Source organism: Phocoena sinus, chromosome 3, assembly GCF_008692025.1.
Source record: "Phocoena sinus isolate mPhoSin1 chromosome 3, mPhoSin1.pri, whole genome shotgun sequence".
NCBI lineage: Eukaryota > Metazoa > Chordata > Mammalia > Artiodactyla > Phocoenidae > Phocoena > Phocoena sinus.
Window position 1 is genome coordinate 24,719,408 of NC_045765.1, and position 16,372 is coordinate 24,735,779.

At 47.7% G+C, this 16,372-nt stretch overlaps 1 protein-coding gene across 3 annotated transcripts in view; it reads left to right on the plus strand.

Annotated features, from left to right (window-relative positions):
- SH3PXD2B (SH3 and PX domains 2B) overlaps positions 1-16,372 on the plus strand; it is a 137,103-nt gene that overhangs the window by 103,724 nt on the left and 17,007 nt on the right. For 2 of the 3 annotated variants that reach the window (XM_032626854.1, XM_032626855.1), the window contains one exon: positions 2,396-8,916. The exons of the other annotated variant lie outside the window; for it this stretch is intronic. In XM_032626854.1, the coding sequence (XP_032482745.1) occupies positions 2,396-3,931 (1,536 nt within the window). In that variant the 3' untranslated portion in view covers positions 3,932-8,916. Of the gene's footprint in view, positions 1-2,395; positions 8,917-16,372 lie in introns of those variants that run through there. 3 annotated transcript variants of the gene reach the window in all.

Below are 16,372 nucleotides of genomic sequence, written 5' to 3' on the forward strand. Positions count from 1 at the left end.
ACAACTACTGAGCCTGAGTGCCACAACTACTGAAGCCCACGTGCCTAGAGCCCATGCTCCACAAGAGAAGCCACCGCAATGAGAAGCCTGTGCACCATGACGAAGGGTAGCCCCTGCTCACTGCAACTAGAGAAAGCCCTCGCGCAGCAACGAAGACCCAATGCAGCCAGAAATTAATTAATTAATTAATTTAAAAAAATTTTTTTTTAATTAGGTATGGCTGACTGTATTCGTAATAGCTCTTAGCTTCTATCTAGTAAATGAAAACTCCCATACATCGCAATTAAGGACACAAATGTGGAGAGCTTCTGCCATAGTACGTGGTAGAGTGTAAGCTTAGCAAATCCTCATTGATAGATTTCATTTTGATTAGTTGTTCTATTTTCATTTGCTCACGTACATACTTAGTCTTACAGTTGTTGAATTCACGGATGTGCTGACAGTGACTTGTATGCCCAGAATCACCTTCAGTCATTACCAGAGCTACCAAGTGTTGATAAGATGTTGGTCACCAGCACGTAAAGGGCTTCCATTTATCAGTACCCTTTCCTGGAGAGACTCCAGTGGGACGTGTTAGGTGTATGCCTGCCACATGCCTGCTGCGTTCTCAGTGCTCTCCCCTGTAATTTAATACTAATAGGTAACATTTTCCTTTCAGCCTTTACCAAGTGCTATTGCATGCATTAGCTTATGTGGTCATCATGGAAACCCTACAAGTAGGCATTACTGTTCTTAACCATCCTCTCTGTTTTGTGATGTAGCATCTCAGGCCCGTGGCTTACCCAGGGCTGTTGAGGCAGCCGGAACCAGAACCCAGGACTGCAGCCCCAGAGGCCAGCCTCTGCTCCTGCACTGGGTCTGTGGCTGCCTTTCTCTCTGATCTGGGTGGCAGAGCGCAACAGCAGGACCATACCCACAGCCCTCGGCCCCTAGCGCTTTCTCACCTCAGGCACGGCTCCCCCGCCAAGCAAGGTCCACTTTCCAGGGCAGGGCTGGGTAGTAAAGCCTCAGGCTCTGGAGCCCACCAGGCTGCCTTTGACTCCCGCCTCGACCACTGACTTTCTGCGTGACCCTCTGCAAGCTCCTCAGCTCTCCCGAGGCTTGGTTCTGCGTCTGTACAATGGGATGACAATCCCCATCTCATCAGGTGGTTGTAATCATTAACCAGCTCTCCTGTGCACAGAGCCTGCTGTGGTATCGCTGTTTATTAGTTTGCTCAGGCTGCCATCACAGAAGACTGGGTGGTTTAAACAACAGAGATGGATTTTCTCATGTTCTATAGGCTGGATGTCCAAGATCAAGGTGTCAGCAGGTTTGGCTTTTCCTGAGGCCTCGCTCCTTGCCTCACAGCTGGCCACCTTCTCTCTGTGTTCACCCATGGTCGGCCCTCATTCTGGATGTTCTGTGTGTCCTCATCTCCTCTTATAAGGACAACAGTCATAGTGGACTAGGGCCCACCCTAATGACCCCATTTTAACCTAATTACCTCTTAAAAGGCTCTGTCTTCGAACGCAGTCACAATCTAAGGTACAGAGGTTAGGGCTTCAACATATAATCTGGGGGGGACTCAGTTCAGCCCGTAACATGCAGCGTGTGCCCCTTTCACCCGTGTGAATTTAGCCACATGGTACTAAACAAAAAGGAGACAGGAAACGTAAGATATTAAATAACATGAGTGATTCCACCCGCCATTCCAGTCAATGGGTGTGTATCCCAGAGGGAAAGGGAGATGAGATGAGTTTGTGGTACCTCCATCAGCATCAGTTCCCCTGTACCTAAACGTGGGCTAGGATCCCCACATTTAAGGATGCACATTTTTCATACGGCATGGCATATAAACACCAGCCAACTGAAAGGAGCAGCGATCAAGGCTAGTTTGGGCTGTATCGGGGGTTTGCCTTGAACTTCTTCAGAATTTTAGCAGACACTGCTGGCGGCCTGCCCCGTATCCCAGCCCCGCAACTGCTTCCTGCCTCCTATGCCCGCCTAGGGGCATCACCCAGAAAGGGGGAGGGTTAATGTCTTAACAGTCTCTCAGAGGATCCCTGTTAAATTAAGCCCCACTGGCCCTGCTCCTAACTGGCTCTCCCTTTCCTCAGTTCCTCACTTGGGCTTCCTGGAATCATCTCTCAGATTAACTACCTACACCCAAGTTCATATCTCAAGGACTGATTTTGAGGAAATCCAAAATTACACGAGCACCTACCCCCGTGTAAGATGTTTCTGATACACAGCAGTCTCATAGATGGTCCCCCATAGATATTGTCTGGGAATCTGACGCATGTAAAATCCCTGATTCCAGAACCCCAGCTGCATGTGGGTTCTCCCAGACCATCCCAGCCCGCTGACCCTGACACCATACCTACTCAGTGCTTTCCTCTGGCCTCCCTTCCAGGTGATCGAGAAGAACTTGAGCGGCTGGTGGTACATTCAGATTGAAGATAAGGAAGGGTGGGCCCCAGCGACTTTCATCGATAAGTATAAGAAAACCAGCAATGCCTCAAGACCCAACTTTCTGGCTCCCTTGCCCAACGAGGTGACGCAGCTCCGGTTGGGAGATGCGGCAGCAGTGGAGAACTGCACGGGCAGTGAAGCCGTCGGCCCGTCCCGGCCCCTACCCGATGCACCACATGGGGCTGTGGACTCCGCCATGCCATGGTCCAAAGACTGGAAGGGTGGTAAGGAGGTCCCAAGGAAGGCATCTTCAGACACGTCCTCGTGTGCAGGCTACGAGGAGATCTCGGACCCCGACCTGGAGGAGAAGCCCAGCCTCCCTCCCCGGAAAGAATCCATCATCAAGTCGGAAGGGGAGCTGCAGGAGCGACAGAGGATGGAGCAGCTCAGAGGTTCTTCACCCAAGCCTCCTGGCATGATCTTGCCAATGATCCCAACCAAACACACGCCTCCAGCCCGGGACAGCAGGAGACCAGAGTCCAAACCTGACAAAAGCAAGTTGTTCCAGCTGAAAAATGAGATGGGGCTGGAGTGTGGACATAAAGTATTGGCCAAGGAAGTAAAGAAGCCCAACCTCCGACCTGTCTCCAAATCCAAAGCTGACCCACCGGAGGAGAGGCCGGAAGCTGTTCCCCAGAATCCCTTCTTAAAGTCCAAACCTCAGGTTAGGCCAAAACCAGCTCCTTCCCCCAGGACAGAGCCACCTCAGGGCGAAGACCAAGTGGACATCTGTAACCTCAGGAGCAAGCTCAGGCCTGCCAAGTCCCAAGAGAAACCCTCGTTGGACGGAGAGAGCAGCCCCCAGGCTGGGGGAGGCCAGGACGTGGCCATCAGCCGTGGCTTCCTCCCAGGGGAGGGGCCTGGCCGTGCCCAGGACAGGACGAGCAAACAGGATGGGCTCAGCCCAAAGGAGACGTCCTGCAGAGCCCCTCCAAGGCCGGCCAAGACCGCAGATCCTGTGCCTAAGAATGTGCCAGTCCCTCTCCAAGAGGCCTCCCAGCAGAGACCTGTGGTCCCTCCTCGGAGACCACCACCCCCCAAGAAAACCTCCTCGTCGTCCAGGCCCCTTCCAGAGGTCAGAGGGCCGCAGCGGGAGCCCACCGAAGGCAAGGCAGCTCCTGTCCCAGGCCGGGCCCTGCTTGTCCCCCCAAAAGCCAAACCTTTTCTCTCCAACTCCTCAGGGGGGCAGGATGACATGCGAGGCAAAGGTGGGCTGGGGCCACGGATGATGGGCAAGATGGGAGAAAACAAGGAGAAAGTGGCTGCAGCCCCCTTCCCCGATGCAGACGGCCCCAAGGACTTGTATGTGGCCGTGGCCAACTTTGAAGGAGACGAAGGTACCAGCAGCTTCCAGGAGGGGACGGTGTTCGAGGTCCGGGAAAAGAACAGCAGCGGCTGGTGGTTCTGCCAGGTGCAAAGCGGGGCCCCCTCCTGGGAGGGGTGGATTCCTTCCAACTATCTCAGAAAGAAGCCCTAGCCTGCTCCCTTCCTGCCTGGACGTCCTGCACGACCCTGCCGGCTTTACCTGCATATTTAATATGCCTCTTAATTTAGCATCCTCCACGCAGCTTCAAAGGAAGGAAGACTGGAATACTGTGGTTTCTTCCCTTCTCTGGGTGGAGAGGGATCCCTCCCATCACAGCATCCCCTGGAGGCTCAGAGGCCACACCCCTTTCTCTCTACTCAGCATCCCTGCCTTAAGGCCAGTGGCATTGCCACCCAGCTTCCCTGCCCACCCAACAGCTGGACCATGACTCTCTGACGTCTCTAGGACCGGAATCCACCATCTGGAGAAACTACAGGAAGGGTCTCTTGTTGATCGGATCAGGCAGAGTATGGGTAGCCCTCTGCCGACCCAGCACCCCACCCAGTTCATTGATGTCAAGCAACTTGATTCACTCAGTTTCCAAAACGCCTGGTCCCAGAAAGAACTTCATCCCGTAGAAGTCAGCTCCGTTGCCAGTTCCAGGGAGGTGGTGTCTTCCCCGAGGCCTCAGGTCCACGGGCCTCTCAGGTTCAAGCAGATGCAGCTGCCCCAGGAGTGGGCCTGGAGGTCCTCCCAGCCACGCTGCCTCCCTTCTGTGCTGGGACCCTGATCAGTTCTAAAGGAGTACTTCCAGCTCCAAGCATGCTCCACTTTTCCTGCCGCAGGCTGGGGTCCAACCCAAGGCTTCTAAACAAGAATCCCCAGCCCGCTTTTTGGGGGGCCTTTCACTTCTGCCTACCTAGAGCAAGAATCTCAAGGTTTGTTTGAATAAGGGAACTGTTCACAAGCCACGCCCCTTGGGAGCTCCTCTTTGCTGAGTAGCTAGTAGGTGCCAAACGCTGTACTTGGCACTTTACATTCACGCTGAACCCTCACAGCAGCCCTCTCTGATACTATTACACCTGTTTTATAGATGAGGAGACGGGTTCAATGGGCCCAAGGGCACACTAGCTGGAAGCGGAGCAAAGGGGATTTGCATTCAGGCTGGCCTGACTTCCATGCCTGTGCCCTTCCCCTGTAAGAGGCAAACCAGGCGGGGAGAGGGAGATGCCAGCTGGCTGCCCTGGGCTGTGCATGTGGGAGCCGGGTGGCTGCTCCCACACCCAGCACCCCTACAACCCATTGTAGCATCTACTGAAGGCTGCCCTGGACCCCATATGGTTGCTCCACACAGAGGCTGCCCACGGCCCCGGTGCTGCCACAGAGCCCTGTTTCCTGCTCCTATGCTGGTGCCCACCCCAGGGGATAGAACTTATGGAGCAAAGGGAGCCAAGGTGGTCTCACATGCCAGCCTTGAGGGACCCTGGTGGCTCAAGGGCCAGCAGCGGAGTCTCCAGCAAACTGGGCAGAGTAGGCAGTAGTCCCATAAGGAGACGGGGACCCGGGGGCCAGGCAGAACCTCCTGTCTCTGCTGCTGCTTCCTGCTCCTCTCTGGCACTTGAAGAGTAGTTTTCTCTTCTTCTCTTTCCATGCACTCTCCCTCTCTGTGGTCTCACTGGAAGGAACCCAGGGCAGCCCTTGCACCCATTTTGACTGATGTGGTTCACTGAGTCACGTAGAGACACAGCTACACTGCAGAACGAGAATCAGGACCCAGGGTTTCTGGCTTCCAGCCCAGAGCTCTTGCCTGGGGTCCAGGCTGCCTTGGGGGGTGAGAATGCAGCACCCCTCCTCATCCCACCCTACTCTGCAGAACGAGAGGAAGTGGCCCTCTGGCCCTGCCCCCAGAGATCTCTCATGCAGGGTAGTCATCTGCTGCTATGCTTTTGGGACCACAAGAGCAGCTTTCCCAGGGATGCTCGCCGTCTACCTGCAGTGCCAAAACTTATGTGCAGACAGCTCTCCTCCACTCTCCCCTCCCCTCTCCACGCCTCCTCCCTGCCACATGGGCTCTGGGTCCTTTCCTGATCCACAATCGCATCTTTATTCCTTCCTTCAGTAGGTCTGTAAATCCCACACCCCGAGAGTCTTGGGACAGGGCCCTGAGGTGCCCTGCCGTGCCCACTTGCCCCCAGCCCTGTTCCCAGAACCTTGGGGGGAAGATGGCAGCCAGGGGCAGAAGGGAGAATGGCAGAGGGCCATCCACCCTCCAAGGTCCCCTCACTCGGGAGGAGGCCCCACAGCACGTTTTCCTGAGTTTTTGACCCATTTTGGTGTAAACACCATTCGTGAAGCTGTTGCGCAGGATTTGACTACATTTCAAAAGACAAAACGCTAAAAATTTTTTTTCTGATTATCTCTCAGCTTTCATTGACCTTTTCTAGTATTTTGCGAGTGCCTACTATGTACTGGGCGCTGGGTGTAGACCAGGCTGCGAGTGGCTCCGTGCCTGGCTGTGAAGAGCTTTGATTTTCGGGTGCAGATCCCACTGAAGGCGTTTGTCTTTGGCTTCATTTCCTCTTCCCAGGGGTCAGCTGGGTGGGAGTGGACTAATTCCGCCTTTTTCTGGATAGAAAATTTTCCCTGCACGTGAAAAAGTAATCAGCCTTTTTATTGTTATTATTCTGGCGTGAACTGAAGGTACTAAAGCCACATTTCTCTCTGTTCACTGTTCTTTCCTCAGGACACATCTGTGGCCTGAGGACTCCTCTCTCCAGCTCCTCCTACCACGGTGAGGGCACTTCCCCAGGCAGCTGCAAGGGACGGTCTTGATGGCCAATGGCTCTCTCTAGCTGTCCTCACCTGGGGGCTTAGGTTGATACCATCCAGGACTGTAGCCACCATTCTGTGCACATTTGATAGAGCAGATGCAAAATCCCCTGGAGTCACCACCGTGGCAAATGTCCAGGGCCATAGGAATAACTTTCGTGCCAGCCTCCGGGCAGGTTACCGGTGCCTATGCACGCTCCCTCCTTTAATCTCATCCTCACTTCAACCCTGTGAGGTGCCTAGGGTCAGCCCCAATATGTCATGAGAGCACTGAGGTTCAGAGGTTGAAGTCAGCGTCATCCAAATATTGACCAAGCTGAGACTTGAATCCACTTTTTTCTCCCCAGTGCCCATGACGTTTCCTCTGCCATCAACAATGACATGTTCATGGTGCTTCCAGGGAAGCAGGTGACCCTCCCTCTCAATTTAGGTTTTTCCTCTCCTGACCCCACGATCACACATGTCCGTAGGTCACAGGCCAATTGCCAGCCCGGAAAGGCAGGCAAGGATGGGTTTTATTCCTTTCCTCACCCCTGCATACTTTCTTGGGATGGCTATTTTATCTTACACCCTAGGGCAAAACTACAGCTTGTAGTCATAACGCCAAATCTTTGGAAAATCTGCGTTTTAGGACCACCCCTTGATAAAATAGGCCTTTACTCAAGTTTTTTACTCAGAATTTCTTTGCCATTTGGTGGGTTTATGTCCTTGTCCCAGGATGAGACTTGGGGAGCTGGGCTGCCGCTCAAACCATTTTTAATGCCCTGCCCTGCCGGGAAATTGCTAGAGCCTCACCAGGCTTCCAGTAGTCGTGTTACATGTCCTCCACAAAGCCTGTCCACGTGATTGATTTCTTAAGACAAAGTTCTTGGCCTTAAAACATTTCTGGGCCCACAGGGGATTTCCTTACCAGGTAGAATGTAGGAAAACAAACTTGCCACATTAAAGGACAGATGCCAAATCTCCCCAAGGTTGGAAGACCCTACTCTTAGGCTGAGGGATGGACAGTCTAGTATTTATTTAGTTTGTACCGAGTACACGGCACTGAGTGGGATGAAGTAGAAATCGCTCCTGGCCTCAGGTAGCTGGCAACTCAACATCATCAAGAACAAGAACATTCGTGCCTCGGCTTGGCTCCCATCCTTTCATTGTTTCTGAGTTTTTAAGTGTTGGGTCAGGTCTTGCCCTTCACTTCGGGCTGTGACAATGTATATGTAACAGCCTGAGTCACATGTGGCAGTCTTGTCCCCTCCTTGGTTGTCGGGCCCATCCTTCAGGGCTTCTGCTGCAAACAACCATACCAGTCCGTAGTCGAAGATTCCCTATTGCCAAACAGTGTGGCCTGAATGAGTAGGAGACTGGCTTGCATTGAGACCTGAGGGTGCGGCAAGCCCTCCCTTAGCCTGGAGGAATTGCTTCTAACTTGGCTAAGCTTCTAACGTCTAGATGGACCTTAGCCTGTGGAGGTCACAGACAGAGTTGTGGAGTTGCAGAGTTAAAACCAGGAGGCTCCAGAGTCTTTGTCTGCTCATGGACCACCTGCTGAGGACCCTTCTCACAGACTTGACCGTCCAGCCCCACGGGGTAACGTCTGCTTTCTGGTGCTACCTTGTGGAGTTTTCAAGCCACCCATTGTGTTTCAACATTCCACCTTTCCCGTTTTTATCGTCTGCTCCCAAACAGGCCTTCTTGGCTCCAATCAGGAACAAGGGACTCAACTTCTGTTGTCCTGGAAGAGGCCAAACCCAGTGCCACAGCCAGTAGCCTTCACTTTCAGGTCTTCTATAAACGTACAAGAGGAGGTGCACCCACCAGGCTTATGATGGCAATAAGCAATCCTAACACAACTAAGGTGTCCATATTTTACCCCAGTGTATGCCCGTCTGTGACATTGTGCCCATGTAATTGTTAGTAGCGGCACCCCTTCCACTCACGGGGTGATAACAAACTGGTCACCTTGGCTGCAACCCACATTTCCTGCTTCAGGGAGCCACCAAAGTAACTAGGCCATTTCTTGCATCCCTCAAGGAGCAGTGGGCTCTGACAGCATTGCCCCACCACCTCGCGTCTGCTCACAGGGTGATGCTGGGGCTCTCTGGACATCTCAGCACTCCTCATACCCTTGGCAAGCTGACACATTCTGGTGGTATCTTTGTTTCCTTTTAACACACACGAAAAATACATGAGGATACATACTGTGAGGGGGGAGGGGTGATGAACAATGAATTAGCTGTAGCATGTATAGACTATATACTTTACCATTAGACTTTTCTTTTTTTTTTTTTAATAAAAAAAAGTGCTTGACTGGTTTCAAGCTTCATTGTGAAGATGTGTCTATGGATTTTATTTGGCTGAAGAAAGGGTGAGTAGCTTTGTGCCCTGGCACCTTGGCCTGGATTTGGGGGTCAAAAAACAGAAGCCTGTGTGAGCTAGGTTTGGGCATTGCTCAGAAATAGGGCTGACGCCTCTGGACCTTAGTGTACTTTGATTCTTTTAACTACAATGTCCAGAAACCAAGAGAAATCTTCCTTGTATTCACTGGGTATCTCCCACATCTCGGCTCTGTGCCGAAAGGTGGAAAACTTTACATGTCCAGGGAGTTTGAACCTCTCGCTGGCATTGCCTGATGGGCAGGGAAGTAGGAGGGTGCAGCCACGTTTGGGCCACAGGGACTGCCCAAGCCGCCTGCTCCCAGGAGGTGGAGAGCATTGCCTGATGTTTTATTACTTTCCCAAAGGCAGCGCCAAGGCAAAACCAACCACCGGTGCGGAGCCTCCTTGGTCCCAGGTGAATCCAAAAGGACACCACCACCCCACCTTCCTAGGAAGAGAAGAATAGAACCAGCAGAGTCCCAGCGCAGAAGTTCAAAGGGGGAGGATTTAGATACAATATTCATCCCACCTTAGAGGAAACAGTTTAAAGCAATGATCTTCTGGTGCACCTTACTTAGGAATAATCTTCCTTCATATATTAAGCTCTGTTCCCATAAGAAAGGAAAGTCATTCTGTGGTTTAACACCACCACCTGTACCCCACACACCCCGGGAGCGTTTTGTCCCAAATCTCCTAAACCAGGAGCGCTTAGTCTCAAGAATACATCTGGTAATGACCATGGCACGGGCTTCCCGGGGCAGGCATGCAGGGGCCCCTGAGCCTCATGGGATGGGATGGAACTGGACCGCGGTCAGCAATCAACTTGACTTTGTGTCTCTGGGGTCTCTTACCCACTACCTTCCTTCAGTTCTGACTTGGAACTGGCACACTCACCACTGCTATCCTGTTCCAGGAATGACACACCAAGCACGTACCCGCTCACACACCTGCAAACGCTCTTCTCTAAGGGGTCATGGTGAATTTGGGGGTCCAAAACTCATATCGAGGGGCCACTCTTCTCCCAGTCCAGAGCGTTTAATGTCCACTCCTTCTCTAGTTCATGTCTATCTGGTCCAGGTGTGCCTCTTCACCATCTGGCAACCCATGCCTCCCAATCACTGGTTCTCAAATTTCAGTGACCAGAAGATTCAGTCAGGGAGCTCGCCAAAGTGCACATTCCTGGGCTGCATCCCCCAAAAGACAGAATCAGCAGGAATCTGCATCCTTAAAAAGTACATTGTGAGGAAATGGTCTGCATGCTCCACTCTGAAGAGATGGCCAAACTCAGCCCCTTCCTTACCTGGCATAGTATGTGTTCAAAAATGGTGCTTCATGCTATTATGATCAATGGCACCATTATTTTTCTGGGCATTTGCTGTGTTCCAGGCCTATGGGGCACTTTACCTACAATTTTATTTCATCCTCAGAATGCTCCCTGAAGTAGATATCTGCATTTTGCCTATGAAGTTGCTAAGTTTCAGAAAGGTGAAGACACTGGCCCAAGGTCTCGCATGGCCAGTGTGTGACGTGTCTCGTCCTAAAACTGGCTTTTTTAACCCATACTATGCCTCCTCCCAAATGCTAATCAAGACACATAATTCATCCTGATGTAATTCTTTCCTGGATTCATCATATTCAAGAGCTACTTTCTCTTTCCAAAACCTAACGCTGTAATTAAGGGGGAAAATTCTAATTTTTTTGAGTACATGCTCTGGGCTGGTTACCTTATAGATATTATCTCTTTAATCTTCACTACAATTCTTCTAGGTAAGAATTGTTATACCCATTTTATGGATGAGGAAATTAATAGTCTGAGAGATTGTTTACACGTTGTCACAGCTAGTATGAAGATGACCTTGGACCTCTCTAACTCCTTAATAGACCATCACAGTTCCCAAATCTATAATCTTTCCATTCAGCATTTTTTAGTGTTTTCCAGAACAAAGGTCAACACATAACGTCTGAAATAAGTGTTCTGTGGGGGACTTCCCCGGTGGCACAATGGTTAAGTGGTTAAGACACGGGTTCGAGCCCTGGTCCGGGAAGATCCCACGTGCCGTGGAGCAACTAAGCCCGTGCACCACAACTACTGAGCCTGCGCTCTAGAACCTGTGAGCCACAACTACCAAAGTTTGCATGCCTAGAGCCCGTGCTCTGCAACAGGAGAAGCCACCGCAATGAGAGGCCTGCACACCGCAATGAAGAGCAGCACCCACTCGCCGCAACTAGAGAAAGCCTGCACGTAGCAACGAAGACCCAGTGCAGCAAAAAAAAAAATTATTTATTTATTTTTTTGCAAAAAAAGAAAGTGTTCTGTGGACACATTCGTTTGAGCAATGCTTGGTAAAATTAAGTTAAACAGTTTTTTGTTTTTGGGGGGTTTTTTGCAGAACTTCTTGAAGCTCCCTGCATAAAAATATTCAGTGTGATTATCTGAGAAGGGCGTTATCAATATCAGGTTCTTCAGCTGTACTTGACTGTGAAGCCATTCACAGAGCATCTAGCAAGGGCAGTATTTCATGTCGTAAATTCTGGAAAATGTCGAATTTTACATTTCAACTTTACCTTGAGTTCTTTTTTTTAAATTTATTTATTTTTATTTATTATTTTCAGCAGATGTGGTGCATGGACTCAGTAGTTGTGGCTTACGGGCTCTAGAGCCCAGGCTCAGTAGTTGTGGCATACGGGCTTAGTTGCTCCATGGCATGTGGGATCTTGCCAGACCAGGGCTCGAACCCGTGTGCCCTGCATTGGCAGGCAGATTCTTAACCACTGCACCACCAGGGAAGCCCTACCTTGAGCTCTGAACCACAATCCTTAGCCGATTCCTCCTAATTCCAGCTGTAACTCCACCCCTCACTGCAGCCCAGGCTTCAATGCTAACATTCACAGCATGGTGAATACAAAATACTTCTTTGAATGGACACGTGAACTTCAAGCTTTCCTATTTGCCATTGGTCTAACTTGGAGCTCTCTCAGTGGATTTCCCCATAGTAAGATCGCCACTCAAGTAGGAAACTGTTCAGAAAATAGCTGCCAGGAATGGAATTTGTTTTCTGGCTCAAAAACAAGTTTTCCTTTAGAGGCCTGTAAGTTAGTGGTGGTGTTCAGAACATTTAGATGCAAGTTAGTAAAGCCAAGGTTCATCTCCTCTTAAGACCCAGGAGGCCCAGATCCTACAATAAACTATGTTCTCCTATTCTTTTTCAACTACAGGGAACTTGGCCACATACTTGTACAGTATAGTATAGAATAGTGGTCTTCAGATGGTTTTCATTGTGTACCTGATGGTTTATTGATAGAAAAATGCTTAGCATATATGCAGTAATAACTATATAAAATACATATATTACTAAATAGATACATCATGTACAATATTAGGTGGAAAATTCTCACACCCAATGCATGGGGTTCCCTTCCACCTAAAGGAAGAGCTCCATTAGCATAATGCTCCAGCCCTTCCTCCCTCTCCCTAGGGGAGAGGGGGGAATTATCTAGATGATTGATATTTAGGGGGGCAGGAGCCAGGCATGCATAGCTCAGCCCCTCCCTCTCTCTTCTATGGCGACAGATGTCCTCAGGAAGCACACCTTCCCCTCTGTCCCTGACAGTGGGAGGCTTAGTGGTAAAGAGGACCCCACAAAAGACATCCTGTGCTTTTCAGGGGCATCTGTGACTGGATCAAAGAACATGACTAAAAAAAAAAAAACAAAGAACATGACTATTTCTGGAATTCAGGCTTAGGAAGCCCATAACTGCCGCACACCTCACCTAAGACAGATTCTCCCACGGCTGTCTCAAGAATAAAGGTGGCATTTCGTTCTCCGGTCCCCAGATCCCTCTGTCTCTCTCAGTTACTTGGGAATTGAGGTGAGGTGAAAGGGGAGCAAATTATGAGGCTCCTAAAAAACTGTCTATTGGCTACTGATTTAGGCTAATTTTAGCTGATTTATTATTATTATAATTATTATATATTATAATAAAATACATATACAAAAGTTAAAGTGAAGGATAAGCTAAAAATACATGTAATGAAAAGATCTAATTTTTCACTGAGCTCCAATGGCTTGTCTTATCTGCCCACCCCCGGGGTTCATGGACCCTACTTTGTAAACCACTGACAAAGGACCCATGACCGACTTTGGGGTTAGACCTGGGTTTGAGTTCTGACTCTGATACACACCTTACTTCTCTGATACTCAGTGTTCTCATCCATAAAATAAAATGGGGACCATAACACCTTTCTCACAGAGCTGTTGTGACGATTAATGGAAATAATACATGCCTAGCGCATAGTAGGCACTTCTAACAGGATATCATAATTATTATTGCTTCTGTGAAGAGTCAAGAAGAATGAACAGTCTTCAAATATTTTCACGGCCTAGTACAGGAGTTGGCAAACTTTTTCTTAAAGAGTCAGATAGTAAATATTTGGGGCTCTGGGAGCCAAGAGGCAAAACCAGAATGTTATGGAAGAACTTACATAACTATTTAAAATGTAACCATTTGAACATGTAAAAACCATTCTCAGTTCTCTGAAAAAACAAGCAGTTTGATGGATTAGGCCCAAGGGCTAGTTTGCTGACACCCTGGTCAGGTGTATATCCATCTCCTATTTTATTACTTTTCTCTAAATGAAAGTTTCCCCAAAGTGCGTTTATGGAACATCAGTCCCTCACATGATCCTGAAAAAGCGTTGTGTGGTCAGATCCATTTGGCAACCACTTGCCTGAGTATTCTGCAAGCCTCCCCACTTGGAATCCGTGTCACACACTAGCCCGGCTCTGAGAATCCTGCAGTAAAGAAGCTCTTTAACCTGTTTAATCCGATGTGCCAAAATGTATTTCACAACAGAATTTTTTTTTCACGTAACATTTATGAATATCCCACAGAACATACTTTGGAAAATGCTGCTGTAGATCCTAAAAATTAATGGCTATGCAGAATTTTATTATTACTGTATTAAATTGAGTTTGTGCTCCATCATGATGCATCCACCTGAGAAATGTGGCTTGGATGCTGTGTATTAGTTACTCTCTTCTGCAGAGTAAACAGGCCAACTTGGTCTTCAGTTTGCAAGAGCTGTAGGTTTGCTGATTTTTCTCCCTGTGTTTATCTCGGGACCAATACCATACTACCTTTATTACTATAGCTTTGTAATATAGTTTGAAATCAAGGCATGTGATGCCTCTAGCTTTGTTCTTCTTTCTCAAGATTGTTTTAGCTATTCAACATCTTTCGTGGTTCCATACAAATTTTAGGATTGTTTGCTCTCTTTTTGTGAAAAATACCATTGGAACTTTTATAGGGATTGCATTGAATCTGTAGACTGCTTTGGGTAGTATGGACATTTTAACAATATTAATTCTTCCAATCCATGAGCATGGAGTATCTTTCCATTTATTTGTGTCTTCTTCAGTTTCTTTCCTCAACATCTTATAGTCTTCAGTGTACAGGTCTTTCACCTCCTTGATTAAACTTATTCCTAAGGTATTTTATTCTCTTTGCTATAATTATAAATGGGATTATTTTTCTTAATTTCTCTTTCTGATAGTTTGTTATTAGTGTATAGAAATGCAACATATTTTTGTGTATTGATTTTGTATCCTGCAACTTTACTGCATTTGTTCTAACAGTTTTTGTTGGTGGTGGTGGTGGGTTTTTGGGGGGCTTTTTTGTTTTGTTTTTGTTTTGGTGAAGTTTTTAGGGTTTCCTATATATAGTATTATGTCATCTGCAAGTAGTGACAGTTTCATTTCTTCCTTTCTGATTTGGATGCCTTTCATTTCTCTTTCTTGCTTAAATTGCTCTGGCTAGGACTTCCAATACTATGTTGAATAAAAGTGGTGAGGGTGAACATGGAACATTTTTATTTTTGTTTTTATTTTATTATTTGGCTGCGTCAGGTCTTAGTTGAGGCATGTGGGATCTTTTGTTGCGGCATGCAGGCTTCTCTCTAGTTGCGGCATGCGAGCTCCAGAGCACACGGGCTCAGTAGTTGTGGCGCGTGCGATTAGTTGCCTCACAGCATGTGGGATCTTATCCCCGACCAGGGATCGAACCTGTGTCCCCTGCATTATAAGGCAGATTCTTTACCACTGGACAACCAGGGAAGTCCCCGGAACACATTTTTGAGATAGAGTTCCTTATGTTTAAAAATGACTTTTCAAAGTTGAGTTTGTACCCACTCATTTTAAAGATAATAAAATTCTTAAAGGCTCCCAGTGTTTAGACTTAAATGAGTTTAAGTATAATGTTACCTAACATAAACCAGGCATAAATATGTTCCTTTTGTAGCGAGGATACAAATAAAATTGAACACTTTTTGAGGTTAGACACACAACTACAAAACCAACAGAATTTATCTTAACACCATTAACAGGAGAGCTGATGTTGCTTTTTTTGTTCATTTGTTTTAGTGGTAAATATATATATATATACATATGAGCTAATCTGGCTTCGTTGAAACTATATCTCCACTAACAATGACGGGATAGAAACAACCACATTGGAGCAGGTATTTTTGGAGTCAATGTGTCTATATATTCTGTGTATTATGACAATTCATTTTTCTCTAATGGAAATACTGGGAAAACCTTTGTTAAAGCAGCACATCATGGTGCATTTAGCCCTCATTTGGTGTGAATACATCACTTATGTCTGCATACTTTTTTTTCTTTTTTCGATTTTTTAAAATTGAAGTATAGTTGATTTACAAAGTTGTGCCAGTCTCTGCTGTACAGCAAAGTGACTCAGTTATACACATATAGACATTCTTTTTTTATACTGTTTTCCATTATGGTTTATCACAGGATACTGAATATACTTCCCTGTGTTATACGGTAGGACCTTGTTGTTTATCCATTCTAAATGTAATAGTTAATACATCACTTACACATTATCTTAGTCTATTCAGGTTGCTATAACAAAGTACTATAGACTGACTGGCTTATAAACAACAGAAATTTATTTCTCACAGTTCTGGAGGCTGGAAGTCTGAGACCAGAGTGATTGTCAGGTTCTCATGAGGGCCAGACTTCTGGGTTGCGGACTGCTGACTCCTCATTGTATGGTCACAGGGCAAAAAGAGAGCAAGCTAGCTTTCTGGCCTCTATTATAAGGACACTAATCTCATTCTGAGGGTCCCACCCTCATGATTACCTCCCAAAGGCCCCACCTCCAAACACCATCACATCAAGGATTAGATTTCAACACATGAATGGGGGGTGGGCACAAACAGTCCATAACATGTATTAAATTGAACTTGGCTCTTTTCTCGTTAACCCATGAAACTGAAAGTACTAGCCTGGGACCACAATTCACTTGCTAACAGAATTATTACTGAGGCCAACATTCAGATGATCTAGAATATGCCTATCCATTTTTAAAAAAATATTATCAAAATGGAAAT